The sequence below is a fragment of the Alosa pseudoharengus genome, unplaced genomic scaffold, assembly GCF_046254945.1.
Source record: "Alosa pseudoharengus isolate Yale_2024_CS ecotype anadromous, Long Island Sound unplaced genomic scaffold, YU_APseudo_1.1 YU_APseudo_1.1_scf_24, whole genome shotgun sequence".
Classification (NCBI taxonomy): domain Eukaryota; kingdom Metazoa; phylum Chordata; class Actinopteri; order Clupeiformes; family Clupeidae; genus Alosa; species Alosa pseudoharengus.
Genome location: NW_027468689.1, coordinates 7,773,014 through 7,792,110, shown reverse-complemented (window position 1 = coordinate 7,792,110; position 19,097 = coordinate 7,773,014). Strand labels below are relative to the sequence as shown.

The 19,097-nt window shown below is 42.2% G+C and overlaps 4 gene segments (V, D, J or C); 2 read left to right on the top strand and 2 right to left on the bottom strand.

Annotated features, from left to right (window-relative positions):
• Window positions 1-1,511: 1,511 nt before the first annotated feature.
• On the bottom strand, window positions 1,512-2,950 carry LOC143141888 (Ig kappa-b4 chain C region-like). The segment is given in 2 exon segments: window positions 1,512-2,053; window positions 2,811-2,950. Coding segments are annotated over 2 exon segments (423 nt in total).
• A 580-nt stretch (window positions 2,951-3,530) lies between these two features.
• LOC143141887 (Ig kappa chain V region 3374-like) lies at window positions 3,531-4,378 on the top strand. The segment is given in 2 exon segments: window positions 3,531-3,633; window positions 3,771-4,378. Coding segments are annotated over 2 exon segments (387 nt in total).
• Window positions 4,379-13,481: 9,103 nt separating this feature from the next.
• LOC143142228 (Ig kappa chain V-V region MOPC 21-like) lies at window positions 13,482-16,682 on the bottom strand. The segment is given in 4 exon segments: window positions 13,482-14,019; window positions 15,059-15,096; window positions 16,169-16,484; window positions 16,613-16,682. Coding segments are annotated over 4 exon segments (738 nt in total).
• A 995-nt stretch (window positions 16,683-17,677) lies between these two features.
• Window positions 17,678-18,459, top strand: LOC143142229 (Ig kappa chain V region 3547-like). The segment is given in 2 exon segments: window positions 17,678-17,744; window positions 17,880-18,459. Coding segments are annotated over 2 exon segments (390 nt in total).
• The last annotated feature ends 638 nt before the right edge of the window (window positions 18,460-19,097 follow it).

The following is a 19,097-nucleotide window of genomic DNA, read 5'->3' as shown; positions in this document are numbered from 1 at the left end:
AGAAACATTTTAGTCAAGTCTAATAATGTAAATACATTACCCTGAAAAGATATGACAAGTGTGAATGGAGATAAAAGTCATGTCTGGGGGGATTTTTAAATGTAGCCCAGTCGTGCTACATTTAGCCTTCACTAATAAGCCTTCCCACATCACTGGACAATGTAATACATTGTAGTAGCTATGCAAAGATTCATCAAAATGTCCTTCCTGATGGTTAGCGGCCTATATAGTGTTTAGTATGCAGAATGATGACTAAATAATGATGTTGGGTGAGCTGTCCTTACCGGATGTGGTGCTGAACTGCCAACATGGCAAATGCCATTACCGGATATGAGTCATAGTAAATCTAGAAACTAGAATTGTAATTTCATGTCACTGTTGAATTGATTGGTCAATTGATTGGTAGATTGATTGATTGATTGATTGATTGATTGATTGATTGATTGATCTTGACAAACTATTATACATTATTATATTTTTGAATTTCCCCTTGGGGATCAATAAAGTATCTATCTATCTATCTATCTATCTATCTATCCACATGTATTACACATGATTCCCTTCTAATATTATAAATGCATGAAAGATGAAATATAAATACATGAAAGATACATACATCTTACCTATTTTATTTTTTCTATGCTATGGACCCTTTTCTGAGTCTGAAATAAAGATTGGATTGAATTGAATGGTGATTGTATATTACCATTCCATCTGTGAAATTAATTAAACATTTAAAGTGATGGTTTAAGGGATTCTCAATATCTTTAGTAATTGTCATTGTTTCTAAAGAATGTCACAATTAAACCAACTTGAATGGAAGTCTGATGATGAAGGTAATCTTTTGAATGAGATTCTGATGAGGCACAGCCTGTACTGTACATCTTACCAAGAGACTTCGCCAGATCACTAAACCATGTACTGACAGTGCAAATATGCATCGTAATGCACTTCCTGATGGCCTACATGGTGTGCAGTATGACTCGTACAAGTGAGGGGAGCTGTCCTGTCTGGCTGTGGTGCTGAAATGCTCAACACATAAAATGCAATTACCTACAATGTCTCTATTGTAAATTACAAAATCTATGAATGAAAGAATTGTAGTTTCATGTCCCTACTATCTTATAAAGGAAAACACCCTTGAAGCTGTGAAATTAACACATCATGCCATGTGGTGCTTTAGACTTTTGTAGGTTGTGAAACAGGGAGGTTGTGCTCTGTTGATACTATTTGCATAGTCAGGGTTGGGTGCTTTTTCAGATCCCCAAATAGACCAACTCCTCTACCAGATGTTCAACTGTCTCAAGAGAAACAAGGGCAAAGTTTTTTTTTTTTTTTTTACTATTATTGATAATAAGATTTACAATTTAGAAATTATAACATCACTGTTTTTAGATTCAAGATTGTGTTTTAGCAACAGAATTACTTACTGCTATTTTCAGCATCACTTGAGACATTACAACTCATAAAAAGACACAAAAACACACTGATGTTGACCTTTTATTTTAGAGCCTTTAAAAAATACATCTTCAATTGACAAAAATCTGATCAGGCAAAGGCATTTTTTATCAGTGACAGCATTTCAGCATGAGTGGAAGACCATACATACAATCAGAATAAAAAAAGAAAGTAACAAAAAAAACTGCAGCACAGCATGTGATTAAGCTGCCTATAGTGGCGCTCCACATGAGGACTTAAGCTAAGAGAGCAGCCGCCTCATCGGAGCAGAAGACTGGACCCTACTGAGAGCAGTCCGCTCTGCTCAGGGCTTTAGTGACCGCTGTCTGAGATCCCTGGGTGGCCTCACAGACCACTGAAGAGGCCCCGTTCCACTCGGCATCACTGAGCGTCAGGGTGCTGCTCCAGCTGTACAGAGCGTCCTTCATGAGCCCACGACTGGCCACTCCACTCTTACTGGTCCCATCCACCTTCCAGCTCAGGCTCCAGTCGGAGGGGAAGCCCTGGTCAGCCAGGCACACCAGTGTGGCTGAGCTCTTCCTGCTCAGCTCCTCACTAGAGGGAGGCAGCACGGTCAGCGTGGGCTGCCTGTTTGCTGGAACACACCATTGATCAGGAGATTACAAATGGGACGGGGCACTTTGCAGAAAGGCCAGAAACAGACACCACTTGCTTTCGTTATCTCTAAATGATGACTTCTCAAGTTTTCAGCACACAGAAAAAGTGTCAGTATTGGATAATGTTCCCCCTTATTTAAATGCAGAAAGTAAAAGCAGTGTGTCTAGAATGAGTAATATCAGCATTGGCTCTATTGCATTAATATCAAATACTCTCATGCGCCACACGGTTGAACTGAGACAGAAACATTTGTGTTCAGTTTAGTCATCTGCAGAAATAGTCGTCTACGAGTAATTACAGTTATACCTCAGTGGCGCTCTAATCAGATAAAACAGAACTGCTGTTAAAAAGAGCATTTTCAGATGGCTGGAAATATGAACAAGACTATTTCTTACAATACTGCACTTTTTTTGTTAAGAGCATAATTCTTCGTTTTTATACCTTGGAATAACATAAGAACTTTGAATATCCTTATACCCAAATGTACATTTTTACAATAATTTTCTTGCATTCAGAATCAATCATGTTTGTCTTTGCAGACTTAAAAGGTATTAACTTCCACATAATCATAATAATAAAAACTGTACATAAACAGTGTCGTGTATGAAAAATGTATCTGACAATTTGCTTTTTTCTCAAATCAAAAATGTAATCATAATATAGGCAGGCTTTTTTAATATAAGCACAATTTCACATCATGTGATATTTATTTCTGAGAGAAAACAGTAACTTACTGCCCACATCAAGTCTGGTGCCGCTGCCGAAAGTGCACCACAGTGATACAAACCCTACTAGCAGCTGTACAAAAACTCCCCTCCTACTCACATTCTCAACAACCAACATTTTAGGCACCAGGTGCCATAAAAAAGCCAAATTAATATATTTTTGCGACCCTCTTTCATGAGGTAAAATCAGTTTTTTTCTGATTAGGCACTTTACACGGCCTTGAATTATGAAGTTTAAAATGTTAGTGTATGCACATTTTCCATGAAGTCACGTCAAGTGAAGTAAAATTTCTACATGTATTTAAACATACATAGACCTATATAAATATAAGGTGCAGATGAACAGTTAAAGAAATGATGATAAACTATTGTAATGTGTGATTAGAAAAGTTCACTTACTGCCAACATCCAGTCTGGTGCCGCCACCAAAAGTCCACCACAGTGATACAAACTCATAGAGAGGCTGTACAAAAACAAAAAACAAAGTATTTCTCCCAATAACTACCAATTTGTTGGTGTTTATTGGAGTTGGTTGGAGTTTATCGGTGTTTGTTGGAGTTTGTTGGTGTTTGTTGGTGTTTATTGATGTTTGTTGGTGTTTATTGGGGTGGTGTGCAAGCACCTTTAGCGTCTTGTGTGTGTGTGATAGCTGTGTGCAGCTCAGTGTGACGTCAGGAAGGTGATTTCCATAGAGATGCTAGTTTGCATGCTCTCCCCATATCTTCATGTTTTTAGAGCGGCTAAGGGCTTCATGACTGACTACTGTCCTCATCATCCACAACAATGGCGTTCATCACCCTCTTCATCTACTCTCTGCTCCTCTACATCCAAGGTGAGTTTGGGAGTTGGAGTGCTGACACATCTACACACTGGCACATGTTGCTGTGCGCCATGTAAACACTCTACTGTAGTATTTACTAAACTAGTTTACACAAACAATATGCTGACATTGCTTCTTTCTTTCCACAGACTGCAGGGCACAGGTGACCGTTACTCAAACTCCAGCCATATTGACCAGTCTAGGGGGCACAGTCACAATCAGCTGTAAACGCAGTGGAAGCATTTCCTCTGACTGTGGCACACCATCATGCATCTCCTGGTACCAACAGCAGTCTGGAGAGAAACCCAAACCCCTCATCTATAGAGTGAACAGCCTCCAGTCTGGTATTCCATCTCGGTTTAGTGGTGGTGGATCTGGGAATGACTACAGTCTGACCATCAGTGGAGTCCAGAGTGAAGATGCAGGAGATTATTACTGCATGAGTTATCATAGAATTGATAGCAGTACTTGGGTGTCTACACAGTGATACGGACTCGTACAAAAACCTCAACCTCTCTCAGTCAGTCAGGTGGCACAGTGAGTGTGATGGTCTACTGCTGCAGGTGGAGCCCCCTGCTGGTGGTGAGGTGGGAGTGCACATGGAGCAGATTCAGGTGTGAACACACTAACTACAGGAGGGGAAGAAAGAGGGATGTTTCTCTGCATTCTGTTGGTACGTCCACACATAGCAGAGCGTCCTCATCATGGTGAAGCCCTAAGATGGGACCTCACCAATCATTACATCCACACATAGCAGAGAGCCCTCATCATGTGGTGAAGCCCTAAGATGGGACCACACCAATCAGAGTGAAGTCAGAACCTAATCCTGATACTAATCCTGATCCTCTTCAGACAATATTTACTTAAACATAATTTGATTATATAGATATTGCTTATCGATTGCCTATATATAATTGATGTACTTCTGAAACCGTGGATGGATCCAAACAGGGACTAAAGAAGGGAAAGCTTTTGCATTTCATGTGCTTCTGTTCCCCTACATGTACAGTATGTGTTTAAAGTGAGAAGCCATTGTTGGATCGGCCATTTGTGCCCTGGTTTTGACCTGTGTGTGTAGCCATCAGTGGCAGGTGTGCTATACTGTAATTTGACTTGAAGCCTATTTTGAATTGGTTGTTGTGTTGCAGTGTAAAATACCAACTGTAATTGTACCTTTGGTAAATATGAACAGCCAGTGCAATAAAATGGATCTAGTCATATAATATGACTGAACTATCTTTCAGATTACACTGAACATTCAATGGAAATAAAGCAAAAAGTTTCTCCCACAATACTGGAAAATATATTGCTCCTACATGTTTAGAAGTCCTGTTCTACTGTATTCTCCAACCCTTTCCAAGTCAACTGAAGTAAGTGAGGGATCATAAATTCTTCATGAGAAATATTTCCATGTGTGCAATCTTCCACTAAACTTCTCCGTTGGGTTAAGATGGGTGGTAATCTGGTAGGTTAAGATGGGTGGTAATCTGGTAGGTTTAGATGGGTGGTAATCTGGTAGGTTTCGATGGGTGGTAATCTGGTAGGTTTTGATGGGTGGTAATCTGGTACAGTAGGTATAGATGGGTGGTAATCTGGTAGGTTTCAATTGGTGGTAATCTGGTAGGTTCAGATGGGTGGTAATCTGGTAGATGGGGGGTAATCTGGATTTTGCACTAGTGTTGCTGATGCCCTGTGATAGCAGAAGTGAGTGTGTGTCTGGTTCTCACACCCTGCTGGAGAGACTCTAAAGAGTTTCAGATGCTGCACACATTAGATGATGAGTTTCAGATGCTGCACACATTAGATGATGAGTTTCAGATGCTGCATACATTAGATGATGATTCAAAGGGTCCTGACATGTAAACAAGTACATAAAGGCATGTGAAGCATTAAGACATGAAGTACTTAGAAACACTGTTTCCTAATATACATATACATATACATAATATACCAATAAAAGCCTCCATCAGGCCGATGGCCCAGTGAGTGTAGCCTTGTGCTGCAGCTACTGCCCCCTGCTGGTACTGAGGTGGACGTCACGACACAAATAACATGGGGGTTGAATAGTGCACAAATAACATGGGGGGTGATTAGTACACAAATAACATGGGGGTTGAATAGTACAGTACACAAATAACATGGGGGTTGAATAGTACAGTACACAAATAACATGGGGGTTGAATAGTACACAAATAACATGGGTGTCATAAAGCACGCTGGACAACCATGTTGCTGAACTGTTAGTTTATTAACTATTCGTATTTGCGCATGTCTCATACATGTTCACACATGAACCAATCAGGTGGCTGATCAAACTAAGACTATTCATCACATCTCCCCCCTTTTAAAGATCAACTGTCACCTCTGACAAAACAAAAGAAGCAACACATTGGAGTGCTTTACTGCAAATATGTTAAACATCACTTCTTATACAACCTATCTATTCCCCAGTCTTATTCTTATGAAAATAAAATAAACTAGGCTACAACTAAGGATAGCTCAATAGAGACTTTCTAAAAATTTCCCATTGTCCTGTTTACGGCTGGAAGCGTAGTGGTTTCCTTATCACACGTCCACAGCGTGTGGTCTTGGGCGAAGCCTGTTCTGGGGTATGGGGAATGGCCATGGTAGCCTCGGCTCTGGGAGAGGGTGTCCCTTTGCTCTTCACAAGTAGTGGCTCACTCAGAACCACGGGTGGGCCCTCTTCCTCAGCGTCCGTTGCACAATCAGGTGATACCGGTTCGTGTTGACTTTGCCCGGGTATGGCTTGTAGATGTTTACGATTCCTCCGGAACTCTCCTTGGTCAGTTGTGATGTAGTAAGACCTTGGCTGTTCGGCCTGACGACTGACCGTTCCTTTTGTTGTCCACCCCTTTTCACCATCGAGCTTTATCCTCACAGGGTCACCTGGATGCAATGGCGACAAGGACCTGGCACCATGACGGCGATTGTAGAAGTACTGGTAAGATTATTTTGCTTTACGATCCTTTTCTTCCACACTTCTCAAATCGGGCCATGCAGGGACCAAGTTGCTTGCTATTGTTGGAACCGTTGTCCTCAGGTGTCTCCCCATAAGCAGTTGTGATGGACTGCAGCCTGTGGATGCAATTGGAGTTGCTCGGTATGCGAGGAGAGCTAAGAAAGGGTCATTCAGCTTCAGTATTTTCTTAGCTGTCTGAACAGCCCGTTCCGCCTCACCATTTGATTGCGGATAGTGAGGACTAGATGTCACATGGACAAAGCCATACTGTCTTGCAAATGCCTTAAACCCGGCAGATGTAAACTGGCGTGCGTTGTCAGAACATAGCCGTTCCGGAATGCCAAACCGCGCAAACATGCTCTTCAGTTTGCCAATCACTCTCCTACTCGTCATGTCCATCAAATGGGAGATTTCAATAAATCTTGAATAATAATCCACGACAACAAGGTATTGCTGGCCATTTGTTTCACAGATATCAGCTCCAAGATGTCTCCAAGGGCCTGGTGGTAAGTCTGTGGTTAACAGCGGCTCTTTGCATTGCGTTGGTCTATTGATCTGGCATGTCTGGCATTCACTCACTTTGCGTTTTAGATCGGCACCAATGCCTGGCCACCACACAGAGAGGCGTGCCCTCTCACGGCACTTACTGAGGCCTTGGTGGCCTTCGTGGATGCGATCCAATACTTCATCTCTCATTTTGGTTGGAATCACAATTCTTGTTCCATGTAAGAGAAGACCTTTGGACTCGCTCAAGAGCCCCTGCTGGTTAAAGTAGGCACGCAAATGGACAGGTAACATTTTGAAATGTTTAGGCCACCCCTGCTGGACATATTTGAGAACTCTTTTCATTTCCTCATCAGTGCTGGTAGCCTGCACTATTTCCAGTAACTTTTGTGGAGAAGCAGGCAGATGTTCTTCCACGCTGGCTATGTAAGCCTCAACTTCCTCTTCGAAGTCGGACCGCTCTGTCTCTGTCAAGGGGTGCCTGGATAGTGTATCCGCGATAAGTAAAGACTTTCCTGGGGTATACACTGCCACAGGATTGAAACGCATCATCCTAATTAAGAGTCGCTGACAACGGATGGGAACTTCATCAAGGTTTTTCAGATTAATCAAGGGAACCAAAGGTTTATGGTCCGTTAGCACCTTGAACGACTCCAGGCCACAGAGATATCGTGACAGTTTCTCACACGTCCACACCGAAGCCAGACACTCCTTTTCTATTTGAGCGTAGCGTTTCTCCACTCCGGTGAGAGTACGTGAACAAAAAGCCACTGGGAGCATCTTTCCATCATGCTCCTGGAGCAAGGCGCCACCTATCCCATAACTACTAGCATCCGCTGTGACGACGGTCGGCTTGTTCACATCATAATAAGCTAATGCTGGTGCTGTGACCAACATGTCTTTCACCTTAGCAAATGCCGCCTCTTGAGTCCTGTCCCAACGCCATACTGAGTCAGCTCTTAGCAGCTCGTTCAGTGGCTGAAGCACAGTAGCACTGTGAGGCAGGTAGCGGCAAAGGTAGTTTATCATGCCCAATATCCGTTTCAATTCAGTCCGATTTTGGGGCCTACCTAGGTCTCGAATAGCACGAACCTTGTCGGGGTCAGGGCTAATGCCCGCTTCGCTTAGCCGATGGCCTACAAAGCTCAACACCTTTTGACCGAAGAAGCACTTTTCCTTCTTCAACTTTAGCCCTGAGGCTTCAATGGTCCGCAACACCTCCGCAAGCCTGCGGTCATGTTCCTCACGCGTGCGGCCATATACCAGGACATCGTCCATGAAGCAGCAAACCCCCTCCGTGTCCCGAAGCAGCTCCGTCATGAGTTTCTGAAAAATTTCGGGAGCACTTGTGATTCCGAAAGGTAATCTACGGAAGCAGTACCTCTTGAAGGGAGTTATAAAGGTGGTCAATTTCCTACTGTCATCGTCTAATGGGATCTGCCAAAATCCGCTTGCAGCATCCAAACTGGAGAAGACTGTTGCCCCAGACAACTTAGAGATAATGTCTTCTAGCGTTGGCAGCACATACTTCTCGCGAATTACAGCCTCGTTTAGTCGCTTGAGATCCACACATATTCTGATTTCCCCATTCTTTTTGGCAACAGGTACCATTGGGGCACACCATGGAGTAGGCTCTGAAACTTCTTCAATCACGCCCAACCGCTCCATCCGATCCAGTTCTTGTTTGACTTTTGTTAGCAATGGGATCGGTACTCTGCGAGCTACATGGATGCTATATGGTTCGACTGTGCTTTTGAGCATTATTCTAACTGGTTTGCATGCTAGCAATCCCAATGAGCCAAACACATTCTCACTTACTTCCTCTATTCTTTTAATTAGCCCCATCTGTATGGCAGTGCTGCGTCCAAGCAAATTTCCTACATGGGCCCCTCTCACTACATAGGCATCAATCACATAAGGCTTTCCATTTGCGCTCACTTTTGTTTTCAGTTGGCCTAGACATTCCAGCTTGCCTCCTGGACTGTTGAGAATGACATTGGTTTTGTTCAGTGGTATTTTACTTCTCAGTCCTTTGTAGCTTATTTCAGACATTACAGTAGCATCTGCACCTGAATCAATTTTAAAACTGATAATTTGCCCATCAAATATGATATCGGCCATCCATGGTGGAACTGGTGCACTTTGACACTGGACTGAACCAAGGAACAACTCTGAACCCTCATCTTCATAAGATGTTACTTCTTGAACCACTTTTGTGTGGCAAACCACTGCAAAATGGCCAATCTTGTTACATTTACGACACTCAGCTTTTTTAGCAGGGCAGTATTCTTTAAAGCCGTGTGGATTGTTACATCTTGTGCATTTCTTTCTTTCACTATATTCATTGTCTTTGCCTTGTCTTTTTCTCTGGCTATCAGCATTATTTTTCATTCCTCTGCCTCTACCGTGATTTCGTTGGGAGAATTTAACCTCCTCCAGTTTAGTTCCGTTTTGCTCGTAATTTTGAGTCTTAATGAGCTCGTGGCTCCGTGCCATCTCAATTGCTCTGGCCAACGTCAGTGCTCCTTGTAACTGCAACTTTTCTGATAGAGATTTGTCTCTTAATCCGATAACAATTCTGTCCCTGATGTATTCATCTTTCAATTCGCCAAAATTACAATGTTCAGAGAGCTCGTAGAGCCCTCTCACGAACGCCTCCACTGTCTCCCCTTCACCCTGACGGCGTTGATGAAATCGCGCACGTTCATATATCACATTTCTCCGGGGAATGAAGTGCTCATCAAACTTCTGTATCACGACCTCATAATTATCCTTATCATCGTCCTGGTCAAACACAAATGACTTAAAGACGTTCTCAGCCTCCTTTCCCATTGAGTACACTAGAGCACTGACCTGCACGTCGCCATCTTCTAAAGAAAGTTTCGTTGCAATTCTGTACCGTTCAAACCTCTGTCTCCATTCCGGCCATTCACTCGGCCTCTCAAACGGGAAACTTTCCGGCGGCGTGAACTTGAGCATCTTCACTTAAGACAGGCGTTTCACAATAACTTTGACGATATGACTGAGCACTAAACCGCTTCTGACACCATGTCATAAAGCACGCTGGACAACCATGTTGCTGAACTGTTAGTTTATTAACTATTCGTATTTGCGCATGTCTCATACATGTTCACACATGAACCAATCAGGTGGCTGATCAAACTAAGACTATTCATCACAATGGGGGTTGAATAGTGCACAGATAACATGGGGGTTGAATAGTGCACATATAACATGGGGGGTGATTAGTGCACATATAACATGGGGGGTGATTAGTACCAGAGGCGATTGCTCTAAGACTACAGGGGAAGCTCAGCCTCCTCTAAAATATCACGGAAAATCGCATCAAATAACACTATTACATTAGCTTCTAGCCTACTATTCCAACTAGAACATGCTGAAAACATGTTCATCTTCATGGCTAGTTTGTTCAGCAATAAGGTTTTGTCGGTCATTTATCGTGATTTCACACCCGTAATACATTGCTGTGACGACACGATCCATCAAAAAACCCATAGACGCTCGGCTTCACTGGGCTTTCAATGGCACTTACAGAGTGGGCTGATCTCAGTGCAGAAAAGCTACACGTTTATTGGACAAGCACCACAAAATCGTCATTTCCAGGGAAGCCCGGCGTCTCTGGGAGTGAATGGGACAGTGGGATAGCCTGGACGCCGAGCTTCTGTATGATGATTGGAGGAACCGTCATAGAGGCTGGACTCTTTTTGATTGACAGCATATGTCGCGATCTGACAGGAAGTGGTTCAAGTTCAAGGGATGCGTTAACGTTAGTGTTGACAGGTGAAGTCAAGAGGCAAGGCAAGTTGCAGCTCAAATTCTCATAATTTGGGAGCAATACAGTCGGTTTCTATTTGTCTTTGTAAATAGCATACTGTAAATAAAACCGTAATGTGGAGTTACAGAGTTTGTGACTTGCTTTTGTTTCAGTTGTGTATTTAGGCTAAGTTAGGTAGCATGCTATATAACGGTGTAGGCTGCATGATGATGCCATGCCAACTCTATAGCCTACTGTTTGGCCTATTCTGGGTTTTGGGATAATTTTTGACCTCAAAGAACAATATAGCACCTTAATAATATTCATTTAATAATTGACCAGTTTTATCAGAGCTTCCCCTGTTCCAAAGAGCAGCAATCGCCACTGATTAGTACACAGATAACATGGGGGTTGAATAGTGCACAGAAAGGAGATGGATATTTCTCTACATTACATCACTACCTACTCATGTAGCAGGGAGCGGAGAAATGCCTTTGTGTGCCAGTGGCAAATCTGACCTCATGTCTTGAAGAGATTGTGGTGTCAGCAGCAACAACAGTGTTCAGTGGAGTGTGGCTGCTAGAGAGTCATTTGCATAGGGACGTGTTTGCATGTGCAGAGCATATTTGGTCCAGATGCTTGATGTTGGGGCAGCTGAACGCTTACAACTGATCCGTCAGCACAGACCAGCGATGGCCTTCACTGCACTCTTCCTGTGGTCTCTCGTCGTCTGCATTCAAGGTGAATTCAGAACTTTCAGTGTTGACAGTTTTAGTGACCACCAGCTCTGATAACATTATATTATTCAATGTTTACATGTTAATTTGATAAGAAGGTACCTTCCTGAACCATATGCTGTTTAATGCCTCTTTTGTTAGATTCCATGGGACAGGTCACTCTTACGCAACCTCCAGCAGTGACCAGCAATCCAGGGGGCTCAGTTAAAATCAGCTGTAAACGAACTGGAAGCATTCATTGGGACTGTTCTTCTCCAAATAAATGCATCTCCTGGTACCAACAGCAGTCTGGAGAGAAACCCAAACTACTCATCTACTATGTGAGCAGCCTCCAGTCTGGTATTCCATCACGGTTTAGTGGCAGTGGATCTGGGAATGACTTCAGTCTGACCATCAGTGGAGTCCAGAGTGAAGATGCAGGAGATTATTACTGTATGAGTTACCATAACCCCAGAAGTGGTGTTGCTGAGTGTACACGATGATACAGAGCCGTACAAACAGTGTTTCAGTGCAAGAGATCACACACATATTGTTTGGGATTACAAATATATTGCTTCCTCTCACAAATACTGTTTGGGATATTGGGATATTCTGCTTAGGCTATATGATCTGAGGATGACAAGCATTAATCAAGTCTAATAATTGAAATACATTACCCTGAAAAGATATGAAAAGTGTCCAGAGAAAGATGGAGATAAAAAGTCATGTCTGGGGAGAATTGTAAACGTAGCACAGCCTGCACTTATACTATCATCAAAATATGGTTAGTGGCTATAATGTCTTTAGCCTGCAGAATGATGACTAAATAATGACGTAAGAGGAGCTGTCCTTACCAGATGTGGTGCTGAAATGCCAACATGAAAAATGCCATTAGTGAAAATCTTTTGCGTTACATCTAGAAACATTAAAATTGTAATTTCATGTCAATGTTGGATTGATTGATTGGTGGATTTATTGGTTGGTCTTGACAAACTAAAATACATGTATAACATGTAATTCACTTCTAATATTATATTAACATGATGATCTTATCTATTTTATTTTTCTATGCTATGGACCCTTTTTTGAGTCTGAATTGAATTGATTTGAATTGAGTTGAATGGTGATCTTATAGGGACAGCAGCAATCCAGCCATGAAATTAATAAAACATTTACTGTAAAGTGATGCTTTAAGGGATTCTCAAAATGTCTTGCACCACTCTTTAGTAATAATTATCATTGTATCTAAAGAATGTAAAAATGACACCAACATGAAAGGAGATCTGATTATGAAGGTCATGTAGAATGAGTATCTGATGGAGCACAGCCGGTACATCTCATCAAGAGACTTTGCCAGATCACTGGACCATGTACTGACAGTGAAAATGTTCATCATAATGTACTTCCTGATGGTTGGTGGCCTACAGGGTGTGCAGTATGACTAGTACAAGTGTGGGGAGCTGTCCTGTCTGGCTGTGGTGCTGAAATGTTGCAGAATTGCTAAATCTATATTAATGTAAGAATTGTAATTTCATGTCACTATACTATTTAATAAAGGAAAGCATCCTTGCAACTGTGACATTAATACATCGTGTCATGTGGCAGTTTAGACTCTTGTAGGTTGTGAAACAGGGAGGTTGTGCTCTGCTGATACTATTTGCATAGTCAGGGTTGGGTGCTTTTTCAGATCCCAAGATAGAGCAACTCCACTACCAGATGTTCAACTGTCTCAAGGCCAAAGTTTGTCAAACTCTTTTTGATAATAACGTGTACAGTATAGAAATCCTCAACATTGTGTTTTAGCAACTGAATTACTGACTGCTATTTTCAGCATCACTTGAAACATTTGAGACACAGAAACACAAACACACTTGAGACACAGAAATACAATGATGTTGACCTTTTATTTTAGAGCCTTTAGGATATTGAAAAAAATCTGATCAAGCAAAGGCATTTCAACATGAGAGAAAGAACATACATACAATTGGCATAAAAAAAAGAAAGTTAAAAAACTGCAGCACGACATGTGATTAAGCTGCCTATAGTGGCGCTCCACGTTAGGACTTAAGGTAAGAGAGCAGCCGCCTCATCGGAGCAGAGGACTGGACCCTACTGAGAGCAGTCCGCTCTGCTCAGGGCTTTAGTGACCGCTGTCTGAGATCCCTGGGTGGCCTCACAGACCACTGAAGAGGCCCCGTTCCACTCAGCATCACTGAGCGTCAGGGTGCTGCTCCAGCTGTACAGAGCGTCCTTCATGAGCCCACGACTGGCCACTCCACTCTTACTGGTCCCATCCACCTTCCAGCTCAGGCTCCAGTCGGAGGGGAAGCCCTGGTCAGCCAGGCACACCAGTGTGGCCGAGCTCTTCCTGCTCAGCTCCTCACTAGAGGGAGGCAGCACGGTCAGCGTGGGCTGCCTGTTTGCTGGAACACACCATTGATCAGGAGATTAAAAATGGGACGGGGCACTTTGCAGAAAGGCCATAAACAGATACCACTTGCTTTTGATTTTTTTTATATTATGACTTCTCAACTATCAGCACACAGAACAAGTGTCAGTATTGGATAATGTTCCCCCTTATTTAAATGCAGAAAGTAAAAGCAGTGTGTCTAGAATGAGTAATATCAGCATTGGCTCTATTACATTAATATCAAATACTCTCCTGCACCACACGGTTGAACTGAGACAGAAACATTTGTGTTCAGTTTAGTCATCTGCAGAAATAGTCGTCTACGAGTAATTACAGATATACCTCAGTGGCGCTCTACTCAGATTAAACAGAACTGCTGTTCAAAAGAGCATTTTCAGATGGCTGAAAATGTGAACAAGGCTATTTCTTTTAAAATATATAAGAGGGAAAGACAATGCTGCACTTTTTTAAGAGCATAATTCTTCATTTTATATTCATTTTTGGCAAAATCATAATGATAAAAAAATAACTATACATAAACAGCGCATTGCATAACAAATATGTCTGTTATATCTATTTGTTTTTTTCTCAAATCAAAAATGTAATCATCATATAGGCAGGCTTTTTTAATATAAGCACAATTTCACATCATGTGATATTTATTTCTGAGAGAAAACGATTACTTACTGCCCACATCAAGTCGGGTGCCGCTGCCGAAAGTGTACCACAGTGATACAAACCCTACTAGCAGCGTACAAAAACTCCCCTCCTACTCACATTCTCAACAACCAATTAAGTTGCCATAAAAAAGCCAAATTCATATGTATGTGACCCTCTTGTATGAGGTATAATCTGTTTTTTAATGATTAGGCACTTTGCACAGCTTTAAAGTGTGATGTTGATGATGTTACTGTATGTATGTTTTCCATTCCATTGTGATTCCTACATTCACTTAGATATATAAAGATCAATATAAATATAAAGTGAAAATGAACAAAGTTACAGAAATTATGACAAACTATTGTGATGTGTGATTAGAAAAGTTCACTTACTGCCAACATCCAGTCTGGTGCCGCCACCAAAAGTCCACCACAGTGATACAAACTCATAGAGAGGCTGTACAAAAACCTCTTTATGCTTCAATGACTGTCAGTGGCTGCACACAATACAGAGTGTGAGTTCCCAGCATGGGCCTGCAGTCATTTCCCACCTTTGATACATATGAACAGCCAACCAGTGCTATCAAACTGATTATCATTCAGTAGATTAGAGTCAAATGCAACATTCAGTGGAAATGCAGGAAATCAAGGTAAAAAGATTCCTGTGATGAAAAGCTTCTTTCTCCCAATAGCATTCCTCAGTTGTTGGATCTCCTGTTCTACTATATACCCCAAAACCTGTCCAGGTCACTAGTTAGTTTGTGGGTGCAGCAGGGAATGTTAAATTATCCCATGAGGAATGTTTCCACATCCTCAGATCACACTGGTGAAATCTCCCACTAGTTCTGTTGGGTTGGCTGGGCTCTGGTGGGTGGTGATTGCAGACTGTGTTTTGCATTGATCTGTTGCACTGATGCTTTGTGATAACCACAGTGAGGATTTGATTGTATATCTGCAGGGATTTCATACAGTCCATGAAACAATCTATGTGTTGGTTTATGGGGGAAACGACCAACATACAAGATCCACTTTTCTATTCGCCTGTGAAAATGTGGCCACTTTCAACAACATTCCCCCTTTATGTTTTTCCCCCTTGTATTTCCTATCAACATCCAATTGAACAAACACGCAACAGTTGTGTAACTATCTTGCTGAGTATTCTGATTCCACACCACAAACCATCCTCACTGTGTTTAGGCCCAGTGCAGAATAACTAGTGCAGAACTCTAGTCATGCTGGGTTACAGTACATTTCATAAAGACTTTGATAGGTTGTATAGACATATATTAAATAAATTATCATGATAACCTCATAATTAGTCGCTGTGTAAACATCAGCAGTCGCTCTGTAAACATCCCAATGTACCGCTCTGTAAACATGTGTTTACTGAGTGTTTGTTTACTCCCCTCAGCAGCAGCAGCAGCAGCAGCAGGTTTCAGTTCCAGTCCTGCCGTCTCTGTGGCTGAGGGAGGTTTTTGTGCAGCTCTGTATCACTGTGTCAACACATAGCTATCGCTGATGATGTGTCGACTCATGCAGTAATAATCTCCTGCATCTTCAGCCTGGACACCACTGATGGTCAGACTGAAGTCAGATCCACCTTCAGATCCACTCCCACTGAATCGTGATGGAATCCCAGACTGGAGTTCATTCACACCCCAAACTAAAAGTTTAGGAGCTCCTGCATCTTTCTGCTGGTACCAGGAGAGTCCCCAGCGATCAATGCCAGAGCTGGTTTTGCAGGTCAGAGTGATGGATTCTCCCAGATGACCACGTGCTGCTGTGGGGCTCTGAGTTACTGTAATCTGCCCTCGACATTCTGAAAAACACACAGATACAACAGCAATATATAATATAATATTATAATTAATATACTGCTCAGTGTATTGTATTGACAATGTAAATAGGCCGCCTGTATTTGTTGCAATAACTCATTAAATGTCTCACCTTCAACACAGAATAAAAGTGCCCAGATAAGAATGATGTAAGTCATTGTTCTGGAGGATTCTGTCAACATGAGCAGTAGATCTAACAGACTATAAGTTCCACATATAAACCCTCTCTGAAGTGTAAACTGCTGATGCAAAATCGACTATGTAAATACAGCGTCTTGGTTGAACACACACGATGGAGACTACGCAAGGACTTCCCCACCCTTACAGGACATCTGTACCATGCTTGAGATGTTACACGTACTGTACATATGATGACTTAGAATCCACAGACATAAAGGTGAGTTTATCATTCAATCAGTGTTACATCAAGTGCATTTCCACCATTTGCTAACAAAAGCTACTTAGAACACGTTTTAAAGGGAAGAAAAGAAATGGAATAAACACATCAGCTTTAACTGAATCTGTCCATCTGGGTGATGGATTGATGGGTGATGTAACCAATCAGCCATATTTGTTTGGTAAGGGATTCCAGTTATGTCATAGCATTTCTCCTGAACTATTCTAATCTTTTAGTCTTTTAAAATAATGTGTAGATGTTTTACTTGAGTTTTAACACAATGGAGAGAAATATAACATGCCTCAGACAAAGTCATACATTACAATAAAGTGTCAAATTCATAGTACAGTATAGTATTCACATTAGTATTGATTGAATCTCCCAGAATCACACAGACACCTGGACTTTCGATGCATTTTCCTTACTCTCTTAGTCTTTATTGTACTATAGTTGTCAGTTGGTTGGTTGCAATTGTGTCTTTAGACCCATCTTTAGAATGTTCAAAAACACTTCCACTTCCAAACTGCCAGTAATTGAAAAGACTGACTTTTGAACTAAAACAACATCTACAAACACCAAAAACAGACTGATGGTGTTTTTTTGGAGTTTGTAGGGGCAGTGTGCAAACACCTTTACTGTCTTGTGTGTGTGTGATAGATGTGTACAGCTCAGTGTAACGTCAGGAAGGTGATTTCCATAGAGAGATTTCCATAGAGTTTGCATGCTCTCCCCGTATCTTCATGTTTTTAGAGCGGCTAAGGGCTTCATGACTGACTACTGTCCTCATCATCCACAACAATGGCGTTCATCACCCTCTTCATCTACTCTCTGCTCCTCTACATCCAAGGTGAGTTTGGGAGTTGGAGTGCTGACACATCTACACACTGGCACATGTTGTTGTGCCATGTAAACACTCTACTGTAGTATTTACTAAACTAGTTTACACAAACAATATGCTGACATTGCTTCTTTCTTTCCACAGACTGCAGGGCACAGGTGACCGTTACTCAAACTCCAGCCATATCGACCAGTCCAGGGGGCACAGTCACAATCAGCTGTAAACGCAGTGGAAGCATTTCCTCTGACTGTGGCCCACCATCATGCATCTCCTGGTACCAACAGCAGTCTGGAGAGAAACCCAAACTCCTCATCTATAGAGTGAGCAGCCTCCAGTCTGGTATTCCATCTCGGTTTAGTGGCAGTGGATCTGGGAATGACTACAGTCTGACCATCAGTGGAGTCCAGAGTGAAGATGCAGGAGATTATTACTGCATGAGTCACCATGTTCCTACTGGAAGTAGTACTTGGGTGTTCACACAGTGATACAGAGCCGTACAAAAACCTCACCCTCTCTCAGTCAGTCAGGTGGCACAGTGATTGTGATCTACTGCTGCAGATGGAGCCCCCTGCTGGTGGTGAGGTGGGAGTGCACATGGAGCAGATTCACGTGTGAACACACTGCAGGAGGGGAAGAAAGAGGGATGTTTCTCTGCATTCTGTTGGTACGTCCACACATAGCAGAGCGTCCTCATCATGGTGAAGCCCTAAGATGGGACCACAACAATCAGAGTGAAGTCAGAACCTAATCCAGATACTAATCCTGATCCTCTTCAGAAGATATGACCATACCAGACAATATATTTTTAAATGGTAGTTGATAGATGCTTGCTTATCAATTTGCTATATGCTATAAGTGATGAAAGTACCTCTGAAACCATGGAAGGATCCAAACAATGACTAAAGGGTGAAAACTTTTCGGGAAAACTTCTCGATCGCTTTAATGCTTGTCTCAACTTTGACATCACATTTTAATGGGGGGGGGGGGGGGGGTTGAGCATGCTGCATTTGCGTTGTTATAGTAATGCACTGTGATAGCAGCAGTGAGTGTGTGTGATGGTTGAGCATGCTAAATATGCCAGGTCTCACACACCCTGCAGGAGAGAGGGATCTAAACAATGTTTCAGATGCTGCATACATTTGATGAGGATTCAAACAGTCCTGACATGTAAACAAATACATAAAGGTATATGAAGTATTGACATGAAGCACTAAGAAACTACACAAAGCGGTACAAAGTCCTGCACAGTCTCTCCGCAAAAATAAATCACGCTTGTCAATTTGCCATCTCCTACTCCATCCCCTACTCTTGCAACTTTTATGTTTTTTTAAAGGAGTGTGTGTATATGTGTGTGTGTGTGGT